Source organism: Lacerta agilis, chromosome 10 (genome assembly GCF_009819535.1).
Source record: "Lacerta agilis isolate rLacAgi1 chromosome 10, rLacAgi1.pri, whole genome shotgun sequence".
Taxonomy (NCBI): domain Eukaryota; kingdom Metazoa; phylum Chordata; class Lepidosauria; order Squamata; family Lacertidae; genus Lacerta; species Lacerta agilis.
This window is the reverse complement of record NC_046321.1, coordinates 19,856,525-19,879,148: the sequence shown is the minus strand read 5'-3', so window position 1 is coordinate 19,879,148 and position 22,624 is coordinate 19,856,525. Positions and strand designations below refer to the sequence as shown.

The 22,624-nt window shown below is 42.5% G+C and overlaps 1 protein-coding gene across 7 annotated transcripts in view; it reads left to right on the top strand.

The window, feature by feature from the left end:
• Positions 1-22,624, top strand: part of DGKI (diacylglycerol kinase iota) — a 240,820-nt gene that overhangs the window by 176,408 nt on the left and 41,788 nt on the right. For all 7 annotated transcript variants that reach the window (XM_033162115.1, XM_033162118.1, XM_033162117.1 and 4 more), the window contains 5 exons: positions 7,800-7,879; positions 8,674-8,718; positions 17,171-17,240; positions 18,355-18,395; positions 22,077-22,204. In XM_033162115.1, the coding sequence (XP_033018006.1) occupies positions 7,800-7,879; positions 8,674-8,718; positions 17,171-17,240; positions 18,355-18,395; positions 22,077-22,204 (364 nt within the window). The remainder of the gene's footprint in view (positions 1-7,799; positions 7,880-8,673; positions 8,719-17,170; positions 17,241-18,354; positions 18,396-22,076; positions 22,205-22,624) is intronic.

The following is a 22,624-nucleotide window of genomic DNA, read 5'->3' as shown; positions in this document are numbered from 1 at the left end:
GAAAGGCTGAATCGCACACTTCATTCTGTTCTGCTCCATTTGGGCATATGAACGATACAAATGTCTTATACCACAAGGGCCTCGTGCAAATACCCTTGTAGTCATGGAGAAGATTCCCATTAATTTTCCTGATTCTCAGTTAAGACCTTATCAGCCTCGAACTTCACAGCTCTGCTGAGGAAAACAATACGCAATTTCTGGGAGAAAGTACTGTAGCAATTAATGGTCACGTTCAATCAATGATGCAGAAGTCCAAGGGGGAGGTCAGCCAATCGGGCGATGCTGTTGACGGCAACACCTTAAAATGAAGTCCTTTTCCTTGGTGACATGCACGGAGTCATTAATCAGTGCAGGATGTGGCTGCTTGCGATAACAGTTTAATAGAGTCTTGTTCATGCATCTGGCTCATTATTCATATTCAATTACAAGGACGGCTGTTTGTTATGTAACAAAGCTGCAGCTTCCTTTTTTTACAATATGGGATTCCCTGGTAATTACTGGATGGCAAATCTTCTAATTGGTTTGCTTATCTTCTTGTAGAAATATGGTTATTCTATTTAGACAGTTTTATGCTCCCAGACACACACACACACACACACACACCCTTTTCACTGTTCACTGGTACTCTTTCCCAGAGTTGAAAGATGGTCTCAATAATGGAAACACAGGTTCTTCTAACAAGACTAGTGCCAGCTCTTGCTACATATTTCCACCCAGAAAATTAAAGCCTTCATCATGGGTTTCCCAAACCTTCTTCATGAAGATAATTGCTAGGGTTTGTGGGGAGAAAGTATATTAATTATTGAAATTATGCTAGCTAACGTCGACTGCCTGGTTTGTGGTGGGAGAGCTGTCTTGGATGGTGCTGAGCAGAACTCTTCATTGGGGAAAATCATTTGCCTGAGGAAAAGAATTGCCAGATTGCAACAGCAGAGGTTATTCACCTTTGTAACATTGTGGTGTGGTGCACGACAGTACCTCCAACACAATGGGGCAGTTTGGACATCATGATAAACCTTTGTTTATTGGAGGGACATGGAAGAAGACATTTTGGGACTGTAGACTTGCTTTCTCCTTCCAGCTGTGAGCATCACCTCTGTGGAGAAGATAAGGAAAATGGCCAGTGGGAGCAATGGTTAGAGTGTTGGACTAAGACCTGGGAGACTAGGCTTCAAATCCCCACTTGGCCATGAAGCTCACTGGGTGGCTTTGGCCCAGCAACAGTCTCTCAGTCTAGCCTACCTCACAAGGGTGTTGTGAGGGTAGGAGAAAAATGGAGAGCAGGAGAACCATGCATGTCACTTTGAGCTCCTTGGAGGAAAGGCAGGATATAAATCTAACAATAAATAGCCTTTGACTTACCCACTCATGCTCCCCTCTCCAGTGGTGAAGGTATTGGAAGCCTTTCTTCAGTTTTTGAAGAAAACAGCTTGTTTCATTTGAAGGTGAACTATCATTCACCTTATCTGTAGTTTGTTTTTAAAAAAGCCCACTTCAAACTAAGAGTTATGAAGACAGCTTAGCTTAACAAACCACAGTTAAGATTAATCACAGTTTAGGGTTCATGTGTGGTTAAACCGTGGTTAATCAAAAATGGAAGTGAAAGCTTCATCTCCTTGTGGATGTGCCACAGGAGGAGTGGTGGGGAGAACATGAGCCTTCGGCTTGCTATGGCTTCTCCCATCATGTTAAAACAGGGATAACCAATGTGGGGCCCTCTAGATGTTGTTGCACTTCATTTGCCATCAGCCTAAGCCATCATGACCAGTGCTGATGGGATAATTGTTGTAGTTCAGCAACACCTGGAGGGCATCACTTTGGCTTCCCCTACATTAAGTCATGGTTTACTAGGATGTCCAGTCCAGCTTATTGTGGATGTCTCTCTTTTGTAGAAAAAGCTGTAGATCAGCTTCCAAATGTGTGGGTCATGACTCTTTCCCAATGTTCCTCCTTTCAATCTTGCCCACCTAAATAGGCAGTAAATGATGAAAATCATAACATAGAAACCCGTTTAAGAACGAGCCATTTTATTATCCCTTTGGGAGCCCTGCAGGAAAGCTATTAAGATTTTTGCCTGAGACATGTCTTCATGATGGAGCATCAAATACTTCGACACCAGCGTAATAACCTGGATCATCCAAACTCAGAGTAAATAAATTTTGCTCTTCTTGTTTGCTTCAAATACCAATTTGATTCTATCAGTGGCCTCATCTGAAATTGAATTTTTTTTACTCCTGCATCCAACTCGTCATACATGCTGTTCAGAGAAGATTAATCTGGGCTCCACTGGAAGTAGACAACTCATTTTTGAAAACCTTCCAAGAAATTAAATGATTCCATACTTTCCTTTGTAATATTGAAACAACCATTCTTTTTACCTTATTTTACCCCATTTTTGTTACTTCACTATTTTATTTCAGTTCTTTCTGTCTCCATCAGAGCACTTTGGTGATAGAATGGAACAATATTCTTATAAGAGGTAGAGGTATTCACTTAGGACAGTAAGTGTGTGTGTGTGTGTGTGTGTGTGTGTACTGTATGTATGCTGGAGAGATAATCCAATCCAAGTTCTTTCACTGTAACCAAACCATTCCCCAAAGATGAATTTGTCCAACCAAATTGCTTAGTTAATTTGTTCTTTAATGGTAAGCGTTCTTCTGATACAACAGTTTCCACCTGGTGAGTAATTTTGGAATGACTTCCAAAATCTCTATATAGGTAAATGTTACATCAACGGGGAGCAAAATGAATTAGTGGAGAAAGTAACAAAAAATAGTAAATTTCTAATTTTTAAATGAGGCTTATTGTCTTAATGGCTGAAGACAGGTGCTCAAAAATGTGTGGGTAGTACTTGGTGAAACATCAGAAACTGAAAAAGCACTTGAGAATGAGTTTAATTCACCAGACAGAAGGGACTTCATTCATCCCCTTGGCTACTTATCCATAGAAGACTTTTCTGTTGTATCTTCCAAGTGTCAAATCCTTTCCTCCTCAGAAGTCCTGGGTGACTTGAATTCTGGAGGCAGCAACATGAAATAAGCCAGTCTATATAAGTAGGCTCAATTTGCATAATTGATTCAGCTCAGTACATAACAGTAGCATTTTCATCAGGAATGGGGAACCTGTGGCTCTCCACAGGTATGGCCAATGAACAGGGATGATGGGATCTGTAAACTGACAACATCTGGAGGGCCACAGTGTCCCCATCCTGGCCTCATATGCCGCTGGCAAGGCCAGGCTGAGTCAAGCAGCTGTACCCAAATATAGATCTGGAGGGTGTGACGCTGACCTCTAGCTCAGAGTCTGTAAAGCCAGTGCTCCAAAGCTAGAAGCTGGAGCCTGATGTTCAGCAAAGAAAAGCTACTGCTTTGGATTTTCCAGAAGGTGGAAGAAGACAAACCTCCTAGTGTCTATGCCAGTCTGGTCGACCCAAAGGAGTGTTTCTGTGCTTAGGTCTAACCATATGTCATGACGAATGCATTGCCAACTGCTGACCTGAGTTTTTTCCTCATTCTCCCCAGTGATGCGATTCCAGGATGGCACAAAATCAGTATGTGGCATTCTCTGGCAGCTACTGGGGCCACAGTGTCCCCTCCCCTCTTTAAAAATGTATTGTAGAAGTACGAGTCAGTTGGGAGCTGTGATATAAGTTCCCCACAAGGACCCAGGATGATGATGCACCAGGAGCATTGTGGGAAATTAAATTGGCAGTTCCTAGAACTGATTCGGAGGAGCACTTCATCCCACCACCACATAAGCCTACTAGCGGCTGCTAGTGTGTGTGTGTGTGTGTGTGTGTGTGTATTTTCTACCAGTGTGCACTTTGCCAAGGGCTCATTTAAACCTGGAGTTCGTCCAGATTACCGAAGGCACGAGCGATGTGATGTCACCATGCTCAGAATTAAGTAGCCCCTGTCAGCAGCACTCGGTGACAAATGGAATGACTGCTTTGTTTCGGCGTAATATTTCAGCAGGCGAAATGGAGCCTTGCTTCTGAGAAAAACACACTCATTTCCCTGTGCTGAAAAGTTTAATAGAAGAAAATAGCACGAAAATTTATGAACCATCTCTCTCTTAGCCCACTTACAGCAACAGCGGTGATGCACTGGCTACTGATGTAAAAAGATAGAAACCAGCTTCTAAGCAGTAGCTAATGAGGAAGCATGGAAACTAGATCCCAGCAAACCCTTAAATATATTTATCATAGTTCTTCAAATTCTTCTTTTTATGGCATGGTAAGCTAACCATATAGTTAAAGCTATGGTTTTCCCAGTAGTAATGTATGGAAGTGAGAGCTGGACCATAAAGAAGACTGATTGCCGAAGAATTGATGCTTTTGAATTATGGTGCTGGAGGAGACTCTTGAGAGTCCCATGGACTGCAAAAAGATCAAACTTATCCATCCTAAAGAAATCAGCCCTGAGTGCTCACTGGAAGGGCAGATCCTGAAGTTGAGGCTCCAGTACTTTGGCCACCTCATGAGAAGAAAAGACTCCCTGATGTTGGGAAAGATGGAGGGCACAAGGAGAAGGGGACGACAGAGGATGAGGTCGGTGGTTCGAATCCCCGCGATGGGGTGAGCTCTCGTTGCTCGGTCCCTGCTCCTGCCAACCTAGAAGTTTGAAAGCACATCAAAGTGCAAGCAGATAAATAGGTACCACTCCAGCGGGAAGGTAAACAGCGTTTCCATGCGCTGCTCTGGTTCACCAGAAGCGGCTTAGTCATGCTGGCCACATGACCCGGAAGCTGTACGCCGGCTCCCTCGGCCAGTAAAGCGAGATGAGCGCCACAACCCCAGAGTCATCCATGACTGGACCTAATGGTCAAGGGTCCCTTTACCTTTAAGCTAACCAATAATAGTATGCAAGCAGACTTTACGCTGTCAGAGAAGCAAAGTTTGACAGCCATGTCCATTTCACATCTTACCAGTGCCTTGATGTCACTTTTGAAAACCTCTGACAGGGATGAAGAGAACTTTTTTTTTTTCAAACTGGGGTCTGTATTCCCTAATTTCAAGGGTCAAATGCCATTGGTGGGCAGGGCAATGGATGTGACACTGATGCTTACCTTTGTACAGTCCAGCCATGCAAAAGCAAGTGGCTTCTACAGTTAGCATCTCTTCATTCAGACATACAAGAAGCATTGTTATAGTTCAAGTGGACGTTCTAGCCAGGCTAAAGAGCTGGATGATAATGATCACCTGGAAGATAATGCATGAAATGAGTTATGGCATTTCATGGTCTTTGTGGATGCACTGCTTACATTTTAATATTTTCTTCTGCAAATGTGTGTATAGATACTTGGCAAATGAGGATTTTCCTTAACGCTTCTGATGAAGTGGGCTGTAGTCCACGAAATCTTATGCCACTGCAGTGGCTTGTTAATTTTTCTTTAAAAAGACCCTTCCCAATATTTATGTACCTGCAGTTGAGTTCCTGCCCAGTTAATGAAAGAGAAGTGGGAGGCACAAGGAGGGCATGGCCACCTAATTTGTTAGTGTCAGTAGTGGCTGTCTGCAGATCTCTCTTGATAGGCATCTTCTGAAAAGTCTCTCTACAGCATCTCACCCATGGACTGCGTCGAACACGTCTTGATGCCAGTGGTTTATTACTAGGGTATTTCTCCTCTTTCACATGAATAGGACAAAGTACTTCCACATTAGGGCTGCACCGATTAATGTTGAGAACATTATCCTTGTTGCTTAAAGTAGCATTGTGTAGCACTTGATTTATTGGGGGAAAGGTATGGGGCTTTTAATGAAATACAGAAGCTTCATACCCTGTTTCCTTCTCATTTCCATCAAATCACTCCTTGTCCCCTTCAACTGCCTTCCAAATATTATAGCTATGGGTTACAAGATAAGGGGGCTAGGTCCCACTTTCCTTGTATTCTGAGCACTGGCACAGGAGCTAAATTAAAGCTCACATGAGATGTATGGAAAGGTAAACAGAGTGAAAAAAATATTAGCCTGCTGTTGCTTCTTATGCTTTTAAAAGCTCTGCATTAAACAAAGTGCCAACTGCAGGCTATTCATTAATTTCCAGCGTGCCATAAATGAATGTCAGAAACAGTCCTTTAATTCTTAAGCCATTGCAGCCAGCTTAGAGCTCATAATATGATCAACCATAAGCAGTTTGTGATGAGTTTGATAGAAGAAAACTAAATTGTTTAATGATGCATCAATATGTAATCTTGAAGGTTTTTCATCTGTTTGAGGAATTTAAAGCTCTCCCATGTATTTGAAATGCACTGAGTATGTATTTTTGAAATAGCATTGTTGTTGTTCAGTTTCTGTGCACTACAAAAATACAGTGCCAATGATGCCTGGGTTAGTTTATTCTTAAGCTGTTTCAGCACTGTTGTCAATGCTGCTGGTCCATGCTCATACAAACTCTTGCAAAGGCGGAAGGATTAGCAGTATTAGGGCAAAGAGCATAATTCACTAAGAAATTCTACTGCACACTGAATGGGAGATGTGCAAGAACTACGGTGGTTCTACATACACTAGGGATGGACAACTGCAGTCCTCCAGATATTATTGAACTCCAGCTCCCATCAGCCCCAGCCTGCATGATCAATAGTGAGGGGTGATGGGACTTGTAGTCCAGCAACATCTGCAGGGAAACAAGTTCCTTGCTCCTACACAGCTCTGATTCACTTCAGTGGGGATTGAACAGGAGAACCTCCTGGTGGATTGTGTCCAAAGCTCCTAGGAGACCAGAACACATGCAATTTCTTTTCTGTGATTTTTGCTTTTATTTTATTTTATTTTAACAAATGGGGATAAATGACCAGATGTTAATGAAACCCAGTGTTTCCATGGTGTTTTGAATTGCTTTACTGGACTTGCTCACAAATTTATTGACAGCAGCACGAGTTATTATAGAATAAAGAAGTGGAAGGGGCAAGGTGAATATAAAATGGAAGAATGGAATAAAGAGGTGTGGGATATTAGCCATTAATGATAAATTAACATGCGCTATTAGGGTAAGATGGGGAATACGCAGAAGAAATGTTTTTGAGGAGATACGGAGGGTGTTTGTAGAATTTGTACTGTTCAAACGGAAAGGGGTCGAAACATCTCAAGAGGTGTTGAAATTTTGGGAGCCTAGATAGTTAAAACGGAATGGTATCAGGGGTAGGGTGCACATTTTATTCTTATTTATTTGTTATTATTATTTTGTCAAAAAATTAACGAATAAATAAAATTCCTTTACTTTGATTCTCCATGCTCTTTTCATTACTAAAACTCACGAAAGCCCGCTTCATGAACAATGGTATACGTAGCATGAAAATTTTCTACTCTCTCTCTCTCTCTGTGGGAATAATGTGAAATATAGTAATGTCACTTTATGTTGTCGTGAACAGCCTTGACTGGATTTTCTGAATGAATCCTGTTCTGGTTTATTATTATTATTATTAGCTATGCTGAGGTAACCACAGTTGAGATACCTCTATTTTAAAGTATGACTGCAATCCAGTACGTGTTTCCTTGGAGTAAAACCCATTGGCTTTCTAGATTGGTGTGCACCATGCTCACCGTAGGTGGCAAACCTATAACCCTCCAGATGTTGTTGGATTCCAACTCAGTGAGCATGATCAATTTTCAGGGATGATGGGAGTTGTAGTCCGCCAATATCTGGAGGACCACAGGTCAAACGAGCCTTGCTGTACAAAATCGCGCTGCTAAAAAGATTGCACACAACAGTGAATTTCTTTCTGTTTTGCAATGTGCTGTAGTAGTTATTTATTTATTTATTTATTTATTTATTTATTTATTCATTCATTCATTCCTGTAGCTATTCCTCTAGGAATGATAGTTGTCAGAGGAGACTGTGATTTGGAGACCTGTCGCATGTATGTGGATCGCCTAGAGGAGGTGAGTTGCAGCAAATCACACACATGGACACAGGTATTCAAGGCCAGATTTAGGTTTGATGAGGCCCTAAGCTACTGAAGGTAATGGCGCCCTTTAAATGTCCACCTGTCCTTTGTCAACAACAAATTGTCGCTGTTTTTGTGTGTGTGCTGAATATATGCTATATGGTAATTTATGGACCTAATAGGCATCTAAAGCCATTTGCACATAACAAAACATGTACCGTATTTTATCAAAGTAATTGTTGAACTGAAATACAATTAAGAAGTATATTAATAGTGAAATTCAATTAAGAAGTATATTAATAGTGAAATGCAATTAAGAAGAAGTATATTAATAGTGAAATAATTAGTAAGCTCTAACTTAAAATGATTTTTTTTATTCATAAAAAACTTAATAATGCAAACACATTGGCATTTGGCAATAACAAAAGTTCCTTTAGAAACACAATTTACAAAGACTCATAATCTAGTCTCTAGAAACTTGCTTTTAACATGAAATAACAATAGGTGTAAATATATGATACAAACTACTAATAATTATAAATAGCAGAATGTAGGCACCTTATATATAGAAATGAGCAAAGCAGTGATATTTTAGGGAGCAGGCTGGCAGGCAGAGCCCATTACTTACATCATAGGAGCCTACACAACATTTTGTGACATGTCTGAACAATAAAAAATAAAAAATAATAAACGTATATGGCAACTAGTTAGCAAGGATGTTTGGAAAATGATGGAGGCTGAGGCTTGTTTGGGACTAACCATTCATTGTTTTGATCTATCTCCTTCTAGGATTTACAATCCGTAACTTCAACAACACAGAGAGTCCACTACCAGGTAGAGAATCTCTTTACCCTTTATCTTTTAGAAGAAGAATAAAGGAAGATATTGCTCTGTTTAAATTGTTCCATTGCTATTTTGGACTACATTTGATAGCAGAATTTGGCCAGAGTAAATAAATTTAATAAGCTGTGGATTTCTAATGAATGGTCATTTACAATATCCTGGAATAAATAAAACAGTAAAGTCCTATTGTGTCTCCTCAGATGTAAGCCCCATTCCTCCCAAACATGTGGCAAGTTATACTCATTAGTTGAAGCACTCATTGTTGTAGGACAGGGTTGAGGAACCTGTGGTCCCCCCTTACGTTGTTGGACTCCCTTCATCCCTGATCATTGACCATCTTGGTTGGGGCACTGATGGGATTTGGAGTCCAATAACATCAGGAGGCTCCCAATCCCTTCTGTAGAAGTTTGTTAACAGCTCAGTCAAGTTCAGATAGTTTACTCTCAATTCGCATCAGCCCCAACCAGCATGATCAGTGGCTTGGGATGATGGGAGTTACTCCCAGACAGGATTGCAACCTAAATGTCATTCAAGAATGCAAGTGTAGTCCCCAATGCCCAAACTTGAGCAGGCCCTTGGCATAGTGCTGCTAACTGGCCCCTCAACATCCACCAGTATTGCAGCTAGTATCTGCTGCCTCTTGGGGGAACTGCTAATCTTCCCATCTCTCAGGTGAGTGTGTTGCCTTACCAAGTAGTAGTGGCAGCACCGGTGCTTTGATGGACCAGAAGCAGAGCAATTCACATGGTTTCTTTTTTGTGTCTGGTAATCCATTGTCCAACTTCAGGCAAGGATAACAGGACATGACTCTTTTAAAAATATATATAATTTTATTAGGCTTTACATTTCTATATTCATCATGATAACATTATTCCAAAGAATAAGAAAAAAAATACAATTCCCCCCCCCACACCCCAACTTACCTCAACTCCCTTCTCTGGTTCTTTACACGTTAACTTCTCCTGCTTGTTTTGTTGTACCTTAATATTACAACCCTTGAATTAAATATTATTATATTCTCTTCTTTTTTATACCATGATTATTTTCAAATTACCTCTTACATTTTGATATTTTCCTTTTATTACATCTCAATCTCTTTATTTTGTTGACTGTAAGTGTTTAATCAAACCCTTCTAGGGAGTCCTTTTTACAATATTTCTGTGAGTACAACATAAATGGTTCCCAGTCTTTTAAAAAGTCTCTGTTGTCCTTGTCTCTAAATTTTCCAGCTAGCCTCGCCATTTCAGCATAGTCCATCAGTTTTTCTTGCCATTCTTCTTTAGTTGGTATCTTGTCCTCTTTCCATTTTTGGGCTAGTAATATCCTAGCTGCTGTTGTGGCATACATGAATAGTCTTCTATACTTTCCTGGCAAGTCTTGACCTATAATTCCTAGCAAAACTCCTGAGAGAGGGCAAAGCCACATTCGCCTCCTTTTTATATAATATTTTCAGTTCCTGCAAAGATCACCTGCAGCAGTTTCTGTTTGCATTTACAATCTGTTTTTGAAGATTCGTCCTCCAGCGTGCATTTTAAATATAATCTCGTCTGATTCACGGAGTTGCATTTTTAATCTTGTTTCGCCTTAAGGAGTATTCTCTTGTTATCACCTTCATGCACTTTCCACATCATTTTCCCCAGCATGCTTGTGCACACGCTGAAATGAAGAGTTTAATAAAGTATAGCACCAGCAAGGGGACCTACCTTAAAAAGAGAGAGAGAGAGGCTTTCTACATTTTTGAATTTTCTCGTGTAGAATAAGGGCTCGTGCCATTAAGACAAGTTGGGATGGTCTCAGGTCAGTCTTCGCTGCTCTTTCCAAAGCGTGAAAAATCAATAAAAGGTGAAGTTAGTAATGGATCATTTCTTTCAGAGTATTTTGTTTCCAAAAAATAGGTACATAAAGCTGGCTAACATTTGCATGGAACAGGTATTTCGTTACCAACACCACCATCATTATTTAATACTGTTACTGTATGTTACCTGCCATTCACCAGCAAGTCCCAGTGTGAATTACTACAGTTTAAGAACAAAACAGTGAAAACTGTTCTTCCAAGGACACTCAGTAACACAAGCAAACAGCATTTTTTTTTTTTTACTGAGTGTCCCTTCATAAAAAAGTAACATTTCAAACCTGATCCAACTAAAGTTGTGACTCCAGACCAAAGTAGTTGTTGTTGTTCAGTCGTTCAGTCGTGTCCGACTCTTCGTGACCCCATGGACCAGAGCACGCCAGGCACGCCTATCCTTCACTGCCTCTCGCAGTTTGGCCAAACTCATGTTAGTAGCTTCGAGAACACTGTCCAACCATCTCATCCTCTGTCGTCCCCTTCTCCTTGTGCCCTCCATCTTTCCCAACATCAGGGTCTTTTCTAGGGAGTCTTCTCATGAGGTGGCCAAAGTACTGGAGCCTCAACTTCAGGATCTGTCCTTCTAGTGAGCACTCAGGGCTGGTTTCTTTGAGAATGGATAGGTTTGATCTTCTTGCAGTCCATGGGACTCTCAAGAGTCTCCTCCAGCACCATAATTATTATTACATAAATAGTAAATCTTGGCTTATACCAAGTCCCACGAGATGGACTGTTACTGTAGTATATAATATATGCTATAGTATTTAATTATGATTGTGTATTTGTTTATACCCCCCTCCCCCCTTTTCCCTTATGGGATTCAAGGAAACTTGAAGGAAGAAACAAGAATAACTAAAAACTTAATGGGAAGGGAACCATTAAAAAATTAATAAAATTAAAACTATATACATAGATAACATCTGTTTAAAACATACATATAATTACAATAACAACTGTAGTAGTTATATGACCCCCATATGCAGTGAGAAGTAAATATCAGGACAAAGGTTCCAGAATCGTGTTTTCCCTAACATAGATTTTCATGGTGCATAAAAGTTTTTAATAGGAGAACATTCAACAATACGATTCCCCACCAGCAACCTGAAATTCTACAGTCCAGAAATGGGTTTATAATCTCATCTCTTATCAGTGAGGACTATACTTCTGTTGCAACTAACCTGGAGCCTTGGCACTCTTCCTTGCAGCTAGCATTTCATAGGTGAGGGTCATCGTCTTTGACTGTTTGCCATTGAAATGGTTCCAGTCTCTTTTTAATCCACATTGTGGAGGGGGATAATGTAAAATATGAACTAGAGGGGGATGGGACAATGAAGTCGTTGCAGATGTTTGAAATGAGATTTCTTCCAGGACCTGCACATTTCAAAACAAATCCTTCCTTGGGGCGCTTTTGAACAGCAATACTCATCAACAGCAAGGGAATTATTATTGGAGTCACTGCAGTGTTCTTTGCTTTTGATGAAGATTGCTGTTAAGAAGTGCTACAGAGAAAGGCCCTGTTCTGAAATGTGTCGGGCTTGGAAGAAAGCTCGTTTCAAGCATATGGAGTAGCTTCCTCTCCTCTTCCCTGTTTGTGGTGCTTTCCAAGTTTCATGGTTGGTAAAATACGAACTGTCATATTGCCAGTGTGGTGTAGTGGTTAAGAGCGGTAGACTCGTAATCTGGGGAACCGGGTTCGTGTCTCCGCTCCTCCACATGCAGCTGCTGGGTGACCTTGGGCTAGTCACACTTCTTTGAAGTCTTTCAGCCCCACTCACCTCACAGAGTGTTTGTTGTGGGGGAGGAAGGGAAAGGAGAATGTTAACCACTTTGAGACTTCCTAGGGTAGTGATAAAGCGGGATATCAAATCCAAACTCCTCCTCCTCCTCCTCTTCTTCTTCTTCTTCTTCTTCTTCTTCTTCTTCTTCTTCTTCTCGTGAGGGATGTCTCCACCTGTACCAAGCAGATTGGATTGGACAGAAGTCAAGCTATTTTCCCCACCTGCAAAGTGCTTCTCAATGTAGTGCTTTGAAAAGGGCTTCTGAAGACCCCTGGGAGCAAAGCAGGTCACCTGGCATCATTGCGATGTCAGGTGATAAGTAAGTGGCTCTAGCCACCTGTCAAATATGGCCCACAAAGGGTTGAGAAAATCATGATTTGGCCTCCTAGGTAGATCCACGAATCACCCACCCAGTTCTGCAAGTAAGCTTCTTTGAATCCTCCTGTGCATCATCAGTACTTGATTATTACTCATTTTGAATGGACTCCTAGATTCTCTTCAATTTTCCAGGGAGTTATTTATATATTCTCTGAGCATCTCTTTGAGCTCTCAATCCAAAGCAGCATTGTCTTGTTATCAACCTGGTATGAATTATAGAGTGAAAGGCGGACAGTACTTGCGCTCGAGCTTTTTAGTTAATAGAACTATCTTCCTGTCTCACTAATAAGGTGTCTGGGGCACTTTTAGATCTCATAAACAAAGTACATTTCATTCTTGGGGCTCCCTGGAGTTTGGAATGGGGAGAAGTTGGCAGATAACATCACTGTGAACCCAGCTGCAAATGAGAAACTTGCCTCCAGATGCTGATTTGTGTTCCCTTCTTTTTGTGTGTGTGTGTGTGTGTGTGTGTGTGTTGCTTGCTGCAGTATGTTTAATACACACCCACCCTCATGTAAGTGAGAGCTCCACCTCCCTCTGGTTCAGCTGCTGTGTTTGGGTTGCCTTCTACAAAGTTACAGGGAAAAGAGTCAATAGATTCCTTCTCCGAGGGGATGACTGCCAAAAGCGAAGGCTGCATTGGCTGTGCAGCTGCGCCCAGGAATCTCCCCTCCCCTCTTCTTGTCAAACTATCTTCATCTGAGTTATCAGTGTTTCTCAGATATTCCTCATTCTCTGCATCTTTTACCTAAAGGAGTGTCTGCACTCAAGTTAATTTGTAGATCAGTTGAGCAACAACTGCACTATTCTCTGCAGCAGAAGCCAGCGGGTGTATGTGCGAGGCTGGCACCGCTGCGCCAGCAATCAATGCAGTTTTTTGGGGTGCCAAAAAAATGTGGTTACGGTGTCCCAGAATCCTGCAAGAGATCCCAAAGGGTGCCTCTCAGATTAAAGTGCAGCCATAGCTGAACCTTTCTATCTGCGTTGTGGGATGCATAGAATATTGTAGGGTCTATCCTGTAATTTATTTCCACCACTTTCAGTTGTACAATGTACCCTGGACTTTCCTCCTTTCTGTCCTTTGGTGTCCATCACATCACAATGTTTGGGATTAACTGATAATTCCTGTGCCGCAAGAACAATTACTGCTGGGGTCTACAGCAAAACGCTGCCGGATGGAGGCTTGCTGTTCAGTGTCCCAGCCAGTGAAAAATTCTATCTTCCAGAATCCTGTCCCACCTGCAGTTTTCTGTCCCCCCCCATCCAGACTTTCAGTGTTCTGAGGCAACTGAGCATGCTCAGTCCTTATTGGACCATTTTATTTTGGGGATGGCAGGGGTTGCCTCCTTAACCCCCCCCCCCAAGCTTGGTACTTCTGCAAACTGCATAGATGTGCATGCTGTTATCTTCCTCCTCTTTTATAGTGGAAATGATTTGGCTATAATCCTGTTGACACTCACCAAGTGAGGTTGGTGGTTGTTGTGGTGGTGATAATTAATTAATTAATTAATTAATTAATTAATTAATTAAGGTATTACAAATTCACCATAATTCCCCAGGTCTCGCTCTTTCCCAGAGAAAGTAGACTCTCTGAAACTCGCACTCAGAGCAGGGGTTCATGCCTGACCATAGGAAGGAGATGCCATCCTTTGGTTGATTCTGGTGTGCGAAGTGGATGGAGGATTTATGTGATAGAAATAGTTCTTGCAAAAGCAGCACAAGTCAGGCTTTGCTTCTGGGTTTGCCATATCTTTGAATCTCCTGGGAGCTTGCATGAGAAGGGTGTCTGGAGCATCATTTACTTCCCCATCCTGCATAACGAAGGAGGGAAGTGGATGATAGATAGATGACTTAAAACAAGCCCGGAGGCAGGAGCTAATAAGACGAATCTTGCAGCTTCTCATGGGACCAACGTAAAGGCCATTAACCACTGGCAGAAATCTCATGCCAAGCTAATGAGCATCAGCCTGGTCGTGAGAAATTAGAGATGGAGTCTTTCAATGAATTAAACCCTAATTGTTGTAACAGTATGGTTTTAGAAATTGCCCAGGCAGAGAGGGCTGGCTTCTTGCACACCAAGAATGCATGGGCCAGGAACAGTTGGTTTTTTGGAGTCAACCACAATCCAGATGGTATTTACAGTTCAGTTGCATATTTTTGGCCATGGTGCTATATCTTTCTTCAAAGCTGGCTTCGTTTACTAGCTGAGTTAAGAGCCTCTAGCAGGCTGTAATGTTTAAACAACAACAACAACATGGGACAGGCTAGTGCTCCACATTTGTTTACTGTTCTCGGTGCACATTTTAGAGGCTGTATTTTAAAACTAAACACCCATTTAACATAACTCAGAAGATTTGACCAATGACATCAATGGCTAGCCATGATGGCTGTATACTTGCTCCACTGCTGAAGGCTGTATGCCTCTTAACATCAGTTTCTGTGGAGCACAAATGCGGAGAGTGCTGTTGCACTTGTATCTGGCTACCAAGCTTCCCACAGGGATTTAGTTGACCACGGTGAGAAGAGGACACAGGGCTGGATGAGCCTTTGGTCTGCTCCTCTAGGTATGTTCTTATGACACTGGCAATACATTATTGACCCAGTTACTGACTGCTCAGCTTATATGCAATTATTCTCATATAGATTCACAATAGCCCAGTATAATCCATCACAAAGTTCAAAAATACCCATAGGAATGATTCTCACTACTGAAAATTGGCCTGGCTGTGTGGCAAGCTCCAGGTATCGTACAATTGGCTGGGCAACCATCTGTCATGGCATGGCATGTCCAGATAGATTTTCAATCTGCAATGAAAGTGTGTGGGTGTGATTGTCATTGCAGCCTAAAAACCAATTGGAAAAAATAATAATCTGACAAATGCATGGCTGTTTGGCTCGCTCATTGATTTTATCGTCCAGCCGGGGGCAATTTTTCAGTCATGAGAATCCACCCCGAAGAGTTCATTCCTGCATGCATGTCACTCAGTGGCTCATACCTGAATGTGTGAGGTGATTCCTTTGGAAAGTGTTGCTTAGGAGATTACATGGAAACTCTTTCTCTGGGAAACTGACTGGTGCTGAGACAGACCACTTGTCCATCTGGTTCAGTATTAGCTACACAGACTGGCAGCAGCTCTCCAGAGTTTCAGACAGGAGCCCCTCCCTTTCCTACCTGGAAAGAGGAGGGGTTTAACCTGACACATTTTGCAAGCAAAGTATGTGCTTTACCCATGAGCCTTTCCCTTTCTGTACTGCTTCCCACATGCAAGTGTCCCTAGTGGTTGTTGCTATGATCACTTGGCGGATAGGCATGGGGGAGCTCACCTTCCATATATGTTCCTGATTAAGCATTTAAATTCATAATAAAGCAAAATTTGCAAAAGTTTAATATTGTAGCTGTTGCTGGACCATACCTTAGGCAGCACCCGAGTGCCCCGCCCACCGCTTCCCCATCACCGAAACCCTGTGTTTACTTGAAGAAAAGCCATTTTTTCACATGCAATCCTAAGCATGTTTATTTGAAAGCTAACTGCAATATCAACAGGACTTTGTAAAAAAAAAACAACAACAACATGTTGTTTGACAAAGCAGTCCCTCCAGCTACCACCTTGAAAATAACTTTTAGGTTAAATGCAGTTAATAACCGTATCTGCACCAACATTTCAGTGGCAGGATTTATGATAAAATAAAACTGTTATTGCAGGATCCCCACGAGATAACGGATATCTGCAATGCGCTATATTACTCAGTGTTAAGTGTGATGGATAAGGGTCTTAAGTGTGTTTTCCTCACCTTTGCACCAGGCCTAGCAAACTCAGTCCAATCTATCCTGTGAGTCAAGTCAATCACTCCTATTAACCTTCTCACTCAGAAGGAGGAAGAAATTCCTGTTGCCCGGTGTTGATATAGTTCATATTATTTGCAACTATGCAAATGGTGCAGTGTTACGGAAATATATTAAGACTCGGAAAAACTGTTCTTTGCCCAAGGGACACACTTCCTCTGCATTAAATAAATAAGTGGGAGGGGAGTTGACAAGGTAGCTAACCCTGGGGATTTGACTGAAACAAGCATGCAGTGTTGGTGGTGGTAGAGAGCAAATTGCCTTTCAGATCTAGTACTATATTTAATTAACTAAATGCCTGAACATGTTTGTGGTGCCATTTCTTTCCCTTGCTTCAAGTCCCTCCTTCTGTGTGGCCTGTGAATTATCTTCTGAATCCTTTAAGCACCCGTAATGGCATTTGTCCACAATCCTCTATCCCCTCCCATCATCATTGCCCCCACAATGTCTGTCTTTGTCTCTGAGCTTCTTGGGGCCTTTCTGTTTTACCTATAAGTTATCCTTTGCAGTGATGGCCAAATATGAAGAAAAACTACTCCTTCTTCTTCTTATTTCTTAATTTTTTCCTTCCCCCCCTCCTCTTGTTCTACCCAGGACCAGGAAACCTCTTTCCCAAGAGCACTTTCGGTTCAGAGGCTTTCCCCTAGATGGTGCTTCCTAGATGGTAAGTGCAGAAGATGGTTTCATTCATCCTTGCACATTCTGAACACATACTTTCTCTCAAAAGAATTCTGGATGCTGTAGTTTACCCCTCACAGAGTTACAATTTCCAGCAAGCCTTAACAAACTACAGTGCCCAGAATTCTTTGAGGGAATGAATGTGGTTTACTGGTATCGTGTACACACGGTCTGAGGAATCTACTTAGACACTCACGTTGAAGAGTTTTGCCAAGGGTAACTGCAGTGGCAGACCTTGGTGTCTCAAATTTTCAGTGGCACTCTGTGTGGTGCCAAAATCCAGTGCCCACTGCCTCTTGTCTCCCATTCCGTTCAGCCCAGACACTGAGGTCCAGCTCTGAGGGCCTTCGGGCAGTTCCCTCACTGTGAGAAATGAAGCTACAGAAAACCAGGCAGAAGGGCTTCTTGGTAGTGGCGCCCGCCCTGTGGAACAACCTCCCACCAAGGAAATAAACAACTATCTGACTTTTAGAAGATATCTGAAGGCAGCCCTACCCCAGAAGAGACAAGGGGGAGCCCCTGGGGAAATCCTGCCATTTTGGAAATGTGTTATTACGAGACAAGAGCATTGCATTGCTGTTTTCTTGCCTTATTTGTCTACTTATTTATTTCCCATGCTGGTCTTACAAAGTTTCAAAACAAAATGCGTAGCCGAAATGCAGGTGCATTCTACACGATTGCTAATATACCAGCTGTCCATCAAATGTCTTAAATCACACACACAAACAACACATAGTCACATGTTACAGGGTAATCCCATTCATGCTTATTATAGGCTGTATGGTTATATAACAGACAAATGCTGCAAGAACAAACATCCCAGGATCTCAGCAAGCTTTACGTGCATGTGTGCTCTGCAAACACTTTATACTGTAAACCTTCGGATGAAGGGTGGTGTATAAATTTAATAAATGAAATAAATGAATAGCATGGTTGAAGCATCAAAATATTGTTGTTGGGTGGTGGGTTTTTTTTTGGCATGTAAGAGTTTTCACTGCTAAGATTTTTGCTGAGCTTTTAGAAGAAGGAATAGCAAGCTTTAAGAACATTTTTTACTCCAGACTTTGTCTTTAATGTAGTCATTTCCTTCTTATTTCCAGCAACTTCTGCCGATCGCTTTTACCGCATCGACAGATCTCAGGTACACCACAGCACCTTTTCTTCCTTTCTTTCCCCCTAAAACAATCCTTGCCAACGTAGTGCTCTGAATGTATTTTGTACTCCCACCAGTCCCAGCCAGCCCAGTCAAAAACATCTGGAGTCTGAAACATCTGGAAGGCACTAGGCTGGCAAAGATTATGTCAGATGGTACAGGATTGGACAAAACAAAATTAAAAATTAAAAAAATTCCTTCCAGTAGCACCTTAGAGACCAACTAAGTTTGTTCTTGGTATGAGCTTTTGTGTGCATGCACACGAAAGGAATTTTTTTATTTTTTATTTTGTTTTGACTATGGCAGACCAACACGGCTACCTACCTGTAACTGGTACAGGATTGGATTTACCATTATACTCCAGATAACAGGACAATAACCAAATAGCAGCATCTTGTTATATCTAATTGTTTATCAGTTACAGAGTTGGGGCAGATGATCAAGTGTCCATCTTTAGGATACAATTGATCTGTGATGTTCCATGACCTCAGAAGGTGGTAGATTCTCCATCACTGAAGGTTTTTAAACAGAGGTTGGATGACCATCTGCCAGGGACACTTTAGCTGTGACTCCTTCACTTCAGGGGTTGGACTAGATGAACAGTTCTACAATTCTATGATTCTAAGTAATGTTGAATTAAAATTCTAGGATGTGCTGCATGCAAATCAGGTCACATTTTTTAATTATTATTTTTTGGCAACTCAGGACTCCAAATCTCAGAGAAAACTTGAGCCCGTTGTTTAAATGTTGGAACCTCAAATTCAAAAATATTGGAGACTCTTGCATTCGGTAGAGTATGAATTAAATAAAACACCCTGTGTGAACTGGCAGAAGACAGCCAAAGTCAAAAGAACATTTAGAGGCAAAAAGGATCTGCTCTGTCTTCCTGGCTCAAACCCAGTTTGATGTCTAATAGCACAACTTTCGTCTCCTTTCTTGCTTATCTTTCTGTGCTCGGGACAGCTGCATTTTAAAAAGTAAATCTCCGCGTTTATCTCCTTTTGCTGTTTACAGTCTGCCTGAAATCCTAATCCACTGCATGGGAGATAAGATAACTCTGGAAATTATGAAAATGTTACAAGCCAGTACAAAATACATCTCCATGCTTTAAAAGCACACCAAACTAATGGTACCAACATTTGTCAGAAATGTAGCACTTTGTGTGCGTGTTGAGCACTTACTGGAAGTTTCGCAAACAGTAGGCTTCCTTTTTAAAAGACAAAACAAAACAAAATCCATTTAATGGCTGTGCAGCTGCAACAAACTAACTAAAGGTGTGTTTGTTGCTTTCTGGGACTATAAGAAGAGCCCTGTTGCATCAGACCAATGGTCCATCCATTCCAGCATCACACCCACTGCATATATTTCTGCTACAGTCCTATAGAATGTGTGCAGCTCAATGTGAAGTGTGTATACTTGGGAATAAATCTGCTCCACTTACCTGTGGGGAGGAGTTGTGGTGGACCGCGTGGTCGCCCTCTCACTTCCGGGTGGGCGGGGGATTTTGTCCCTCGCGGCCCAGAGGATTCCTGGCCACGTCAGCAAACAGCTGGCCAACTGGCCGGCTGGGGTGTGTGGCTGGAACTCCCCTTTAAAGGCAGAAGAAAGGCTTCCTTTCGGCTCGCTTCCTCAATCTCCCACCCTCCCTCCCTATTTGCAGGTTTTCCTTCAATGGCCTTGCTCTGGACTTCGGTTGGTCACCTGCCTTTGTCAGGGGCCTGGTAGGAATTTTTCCACTTGGCAGATTGGCTTGGCCATGTGGTTTTCGCCTACCGCTTAGCAACTGTCACAACTTTGTAAGGTGTTGTGGTTAGGCATTGGGTGACCTTATGATGGGGGAGGGGAGGCCTGGCCATCGCCTGCCCCTCCAAGCTTAAGGGTATTCCATTAAAGGAATCCGGGGGTGCGGATCTTGTCTGAAGCCCGGGGCGGGGCTAGGGCCATGCCACGACCCCTTGGGAACCCAGGGGGAGCTCTATTTGGTCTGAATCGACGGAGTTCCCCTTACCAGTGGTTTACCCTTACTTGACTTCCTGCTCTGCGGGCAGGAGTCAAATATAGTCAGGTCCACTCAATGCCTAAGCCAATACCGCTCACATTCTGTAACCAATAAAGTTGTGGCCAAATTTTGCCCAATAACATTAACCTTATATCCTGTGTCCCTGTGTTTTATTTCATCCTTGAGGGGGCGGCCACGGGGTCTCGACACGCAAATCCCACTGAATTCAACAGAACCTACTCCCCAATCAGTGTGCATAGGCTTCCAGCCCTAGCAGGCAATGCTTTAGCATTTTTCCATCTCATCCCCATAACAATATTTTATGGTCGCCTGCCTCATTTTATAGGTGGGAATTGAAACTGGGAGAAGGAGCAAATGGGGCACTTTCCCACTAACCTCAGCCTCTGCTCAGCCAGCCTGTCTTCTTACTTATATGCAATCCTGGCAGTGGCACTGCCAATCGCCTTCCTCCTCCTTAGTCACAGTGTGAACATCTAGGAAGCAGGATGGAGACAAAACTAGAATTAATTGGCTCTGCCTGACATTAGTGCTGGCTGCACCTGTTTTTGGTCTCCCTGCTTTCTGCCCAACCAGTTCCAATGGGCAGCTGCCCCCACTGAGATGGTGACTTATAGCCACCCAGTGAGTCTAACACTATGCACCAATGGCCCAGTTCCAGCCCACTCTCTACTGTATGCAAGAGTCATAGAATCATAGAACTGTAGAGAGTTGGAAGGGACCCCAACAACCTCCTGCGATGCAGGAATCTCAGCTAAAGCATTTATGACAGGTGACCATCCAACCTCTGCTTAAAAACCTCCAAGAAAGGAGAGGCCACAACCTCCTGAGGGAAGAATATTCCACTGTCAAACAGCTCTTACTGTCAGAAATCCCCCCCCCAATGCTTAGTTGGAATCTCCTTTCTTGTAACTTGAAGCCATTGGTTCAAGTCTTTCAATAAAGGCATCTAGCTTGTGGTGGTCAGTTGAAATCTCTGTGCATATTGACTCCTCCATAAGGCCAGTCATTCACCATGCACAAGATCCAGGGGTGGGTTTCGTTGTTTGTTTTTGCATTGTATGGTGTGTTGGGAAATAAAAGACATTTCTGGTGCCGTCCCCTTAATGGACTTCTTTGTGTGATGTTTGGACACACATGCTTCCTTATCTAAGGACATAAGAAGAGCCTGCTGGATCAGGCCAATGACCCATCAGGTCCAACATCCTGTTTTCACAGTGTCCAATCAGATGCCTGCGGGAAACCTTCATATACACCCAACCACAAGAGGACTCTCTCCTTCCTGCAGTTTCCAGCAACTGGCATCTGAAAGCATTACTGCCCCTGATCATGGAGGCAGAGTATAGCCAACATATAGCTGATCAATAGGACTTTCCCTCCATTAATTTGTCTAATCCTGTTTTAAAGTATTGGTGGCCATCACTGTCTCCTGTGGGAGCGAGTGTCGTAGTTTAATTATGTGTTCCACGAATAGGTATTTTCTGTATTTTCCGTCTACAAGGAAAGCTTCTGTATGGGAAGGATTTTCCTTTCCTTTCCATGCAATGGCCACAACCTGCTAATCAATTTTTTTATGTCTAGGAATTGAGTTCCATTTAGTTCATTGTGCACAGACTATGGATTGATCATTCACTCTCGTGCTGTCGCTGCAGGAACATTTGCACTTCGTGACTGAAATTTCGCAGGACGAGATTTTTATTCTGGACCCAGAAATGGTGGCAACGCAGCCTGCAGGGACGCCTCCAGGAATGCCTGATCTGGTAGTGGAGCAGGCCTCTGGGTAAATTTCTTCTTTCCCCCCGCCCTGAAGTGGGATCTGGAAGTCTCTGTACATACTGTATCTTTCCTTTGTATAATGGGAGCTGCTCCAGAGGACAGTTTCATGCATTCACCGTTGTGAAGAGTACAAAAAGGGAGAAAGGCTAAATTTCAAACCAGAGATGTTAGTCACACATAGGTCCTTCTTCTCCCCAACCCATATGCCTCTGTCACAGTTATCATTGATGTGCTCCGGCTCATACCTGTCTCTGCTCCCTGTGTCCTTCCTTTCAACGTTTGCTCCTTTGAGAGATGCAAGGACTCAGCCTACATGGGAATTGGGCTTCCTGCTTGCTTCAGGTTACCCAGATACCAGTCATTGGTCCTGGTGGTTTTAACTGCCAGTGACTTTTGGGTATCTGGATTTTTGCTCCTCTGACTC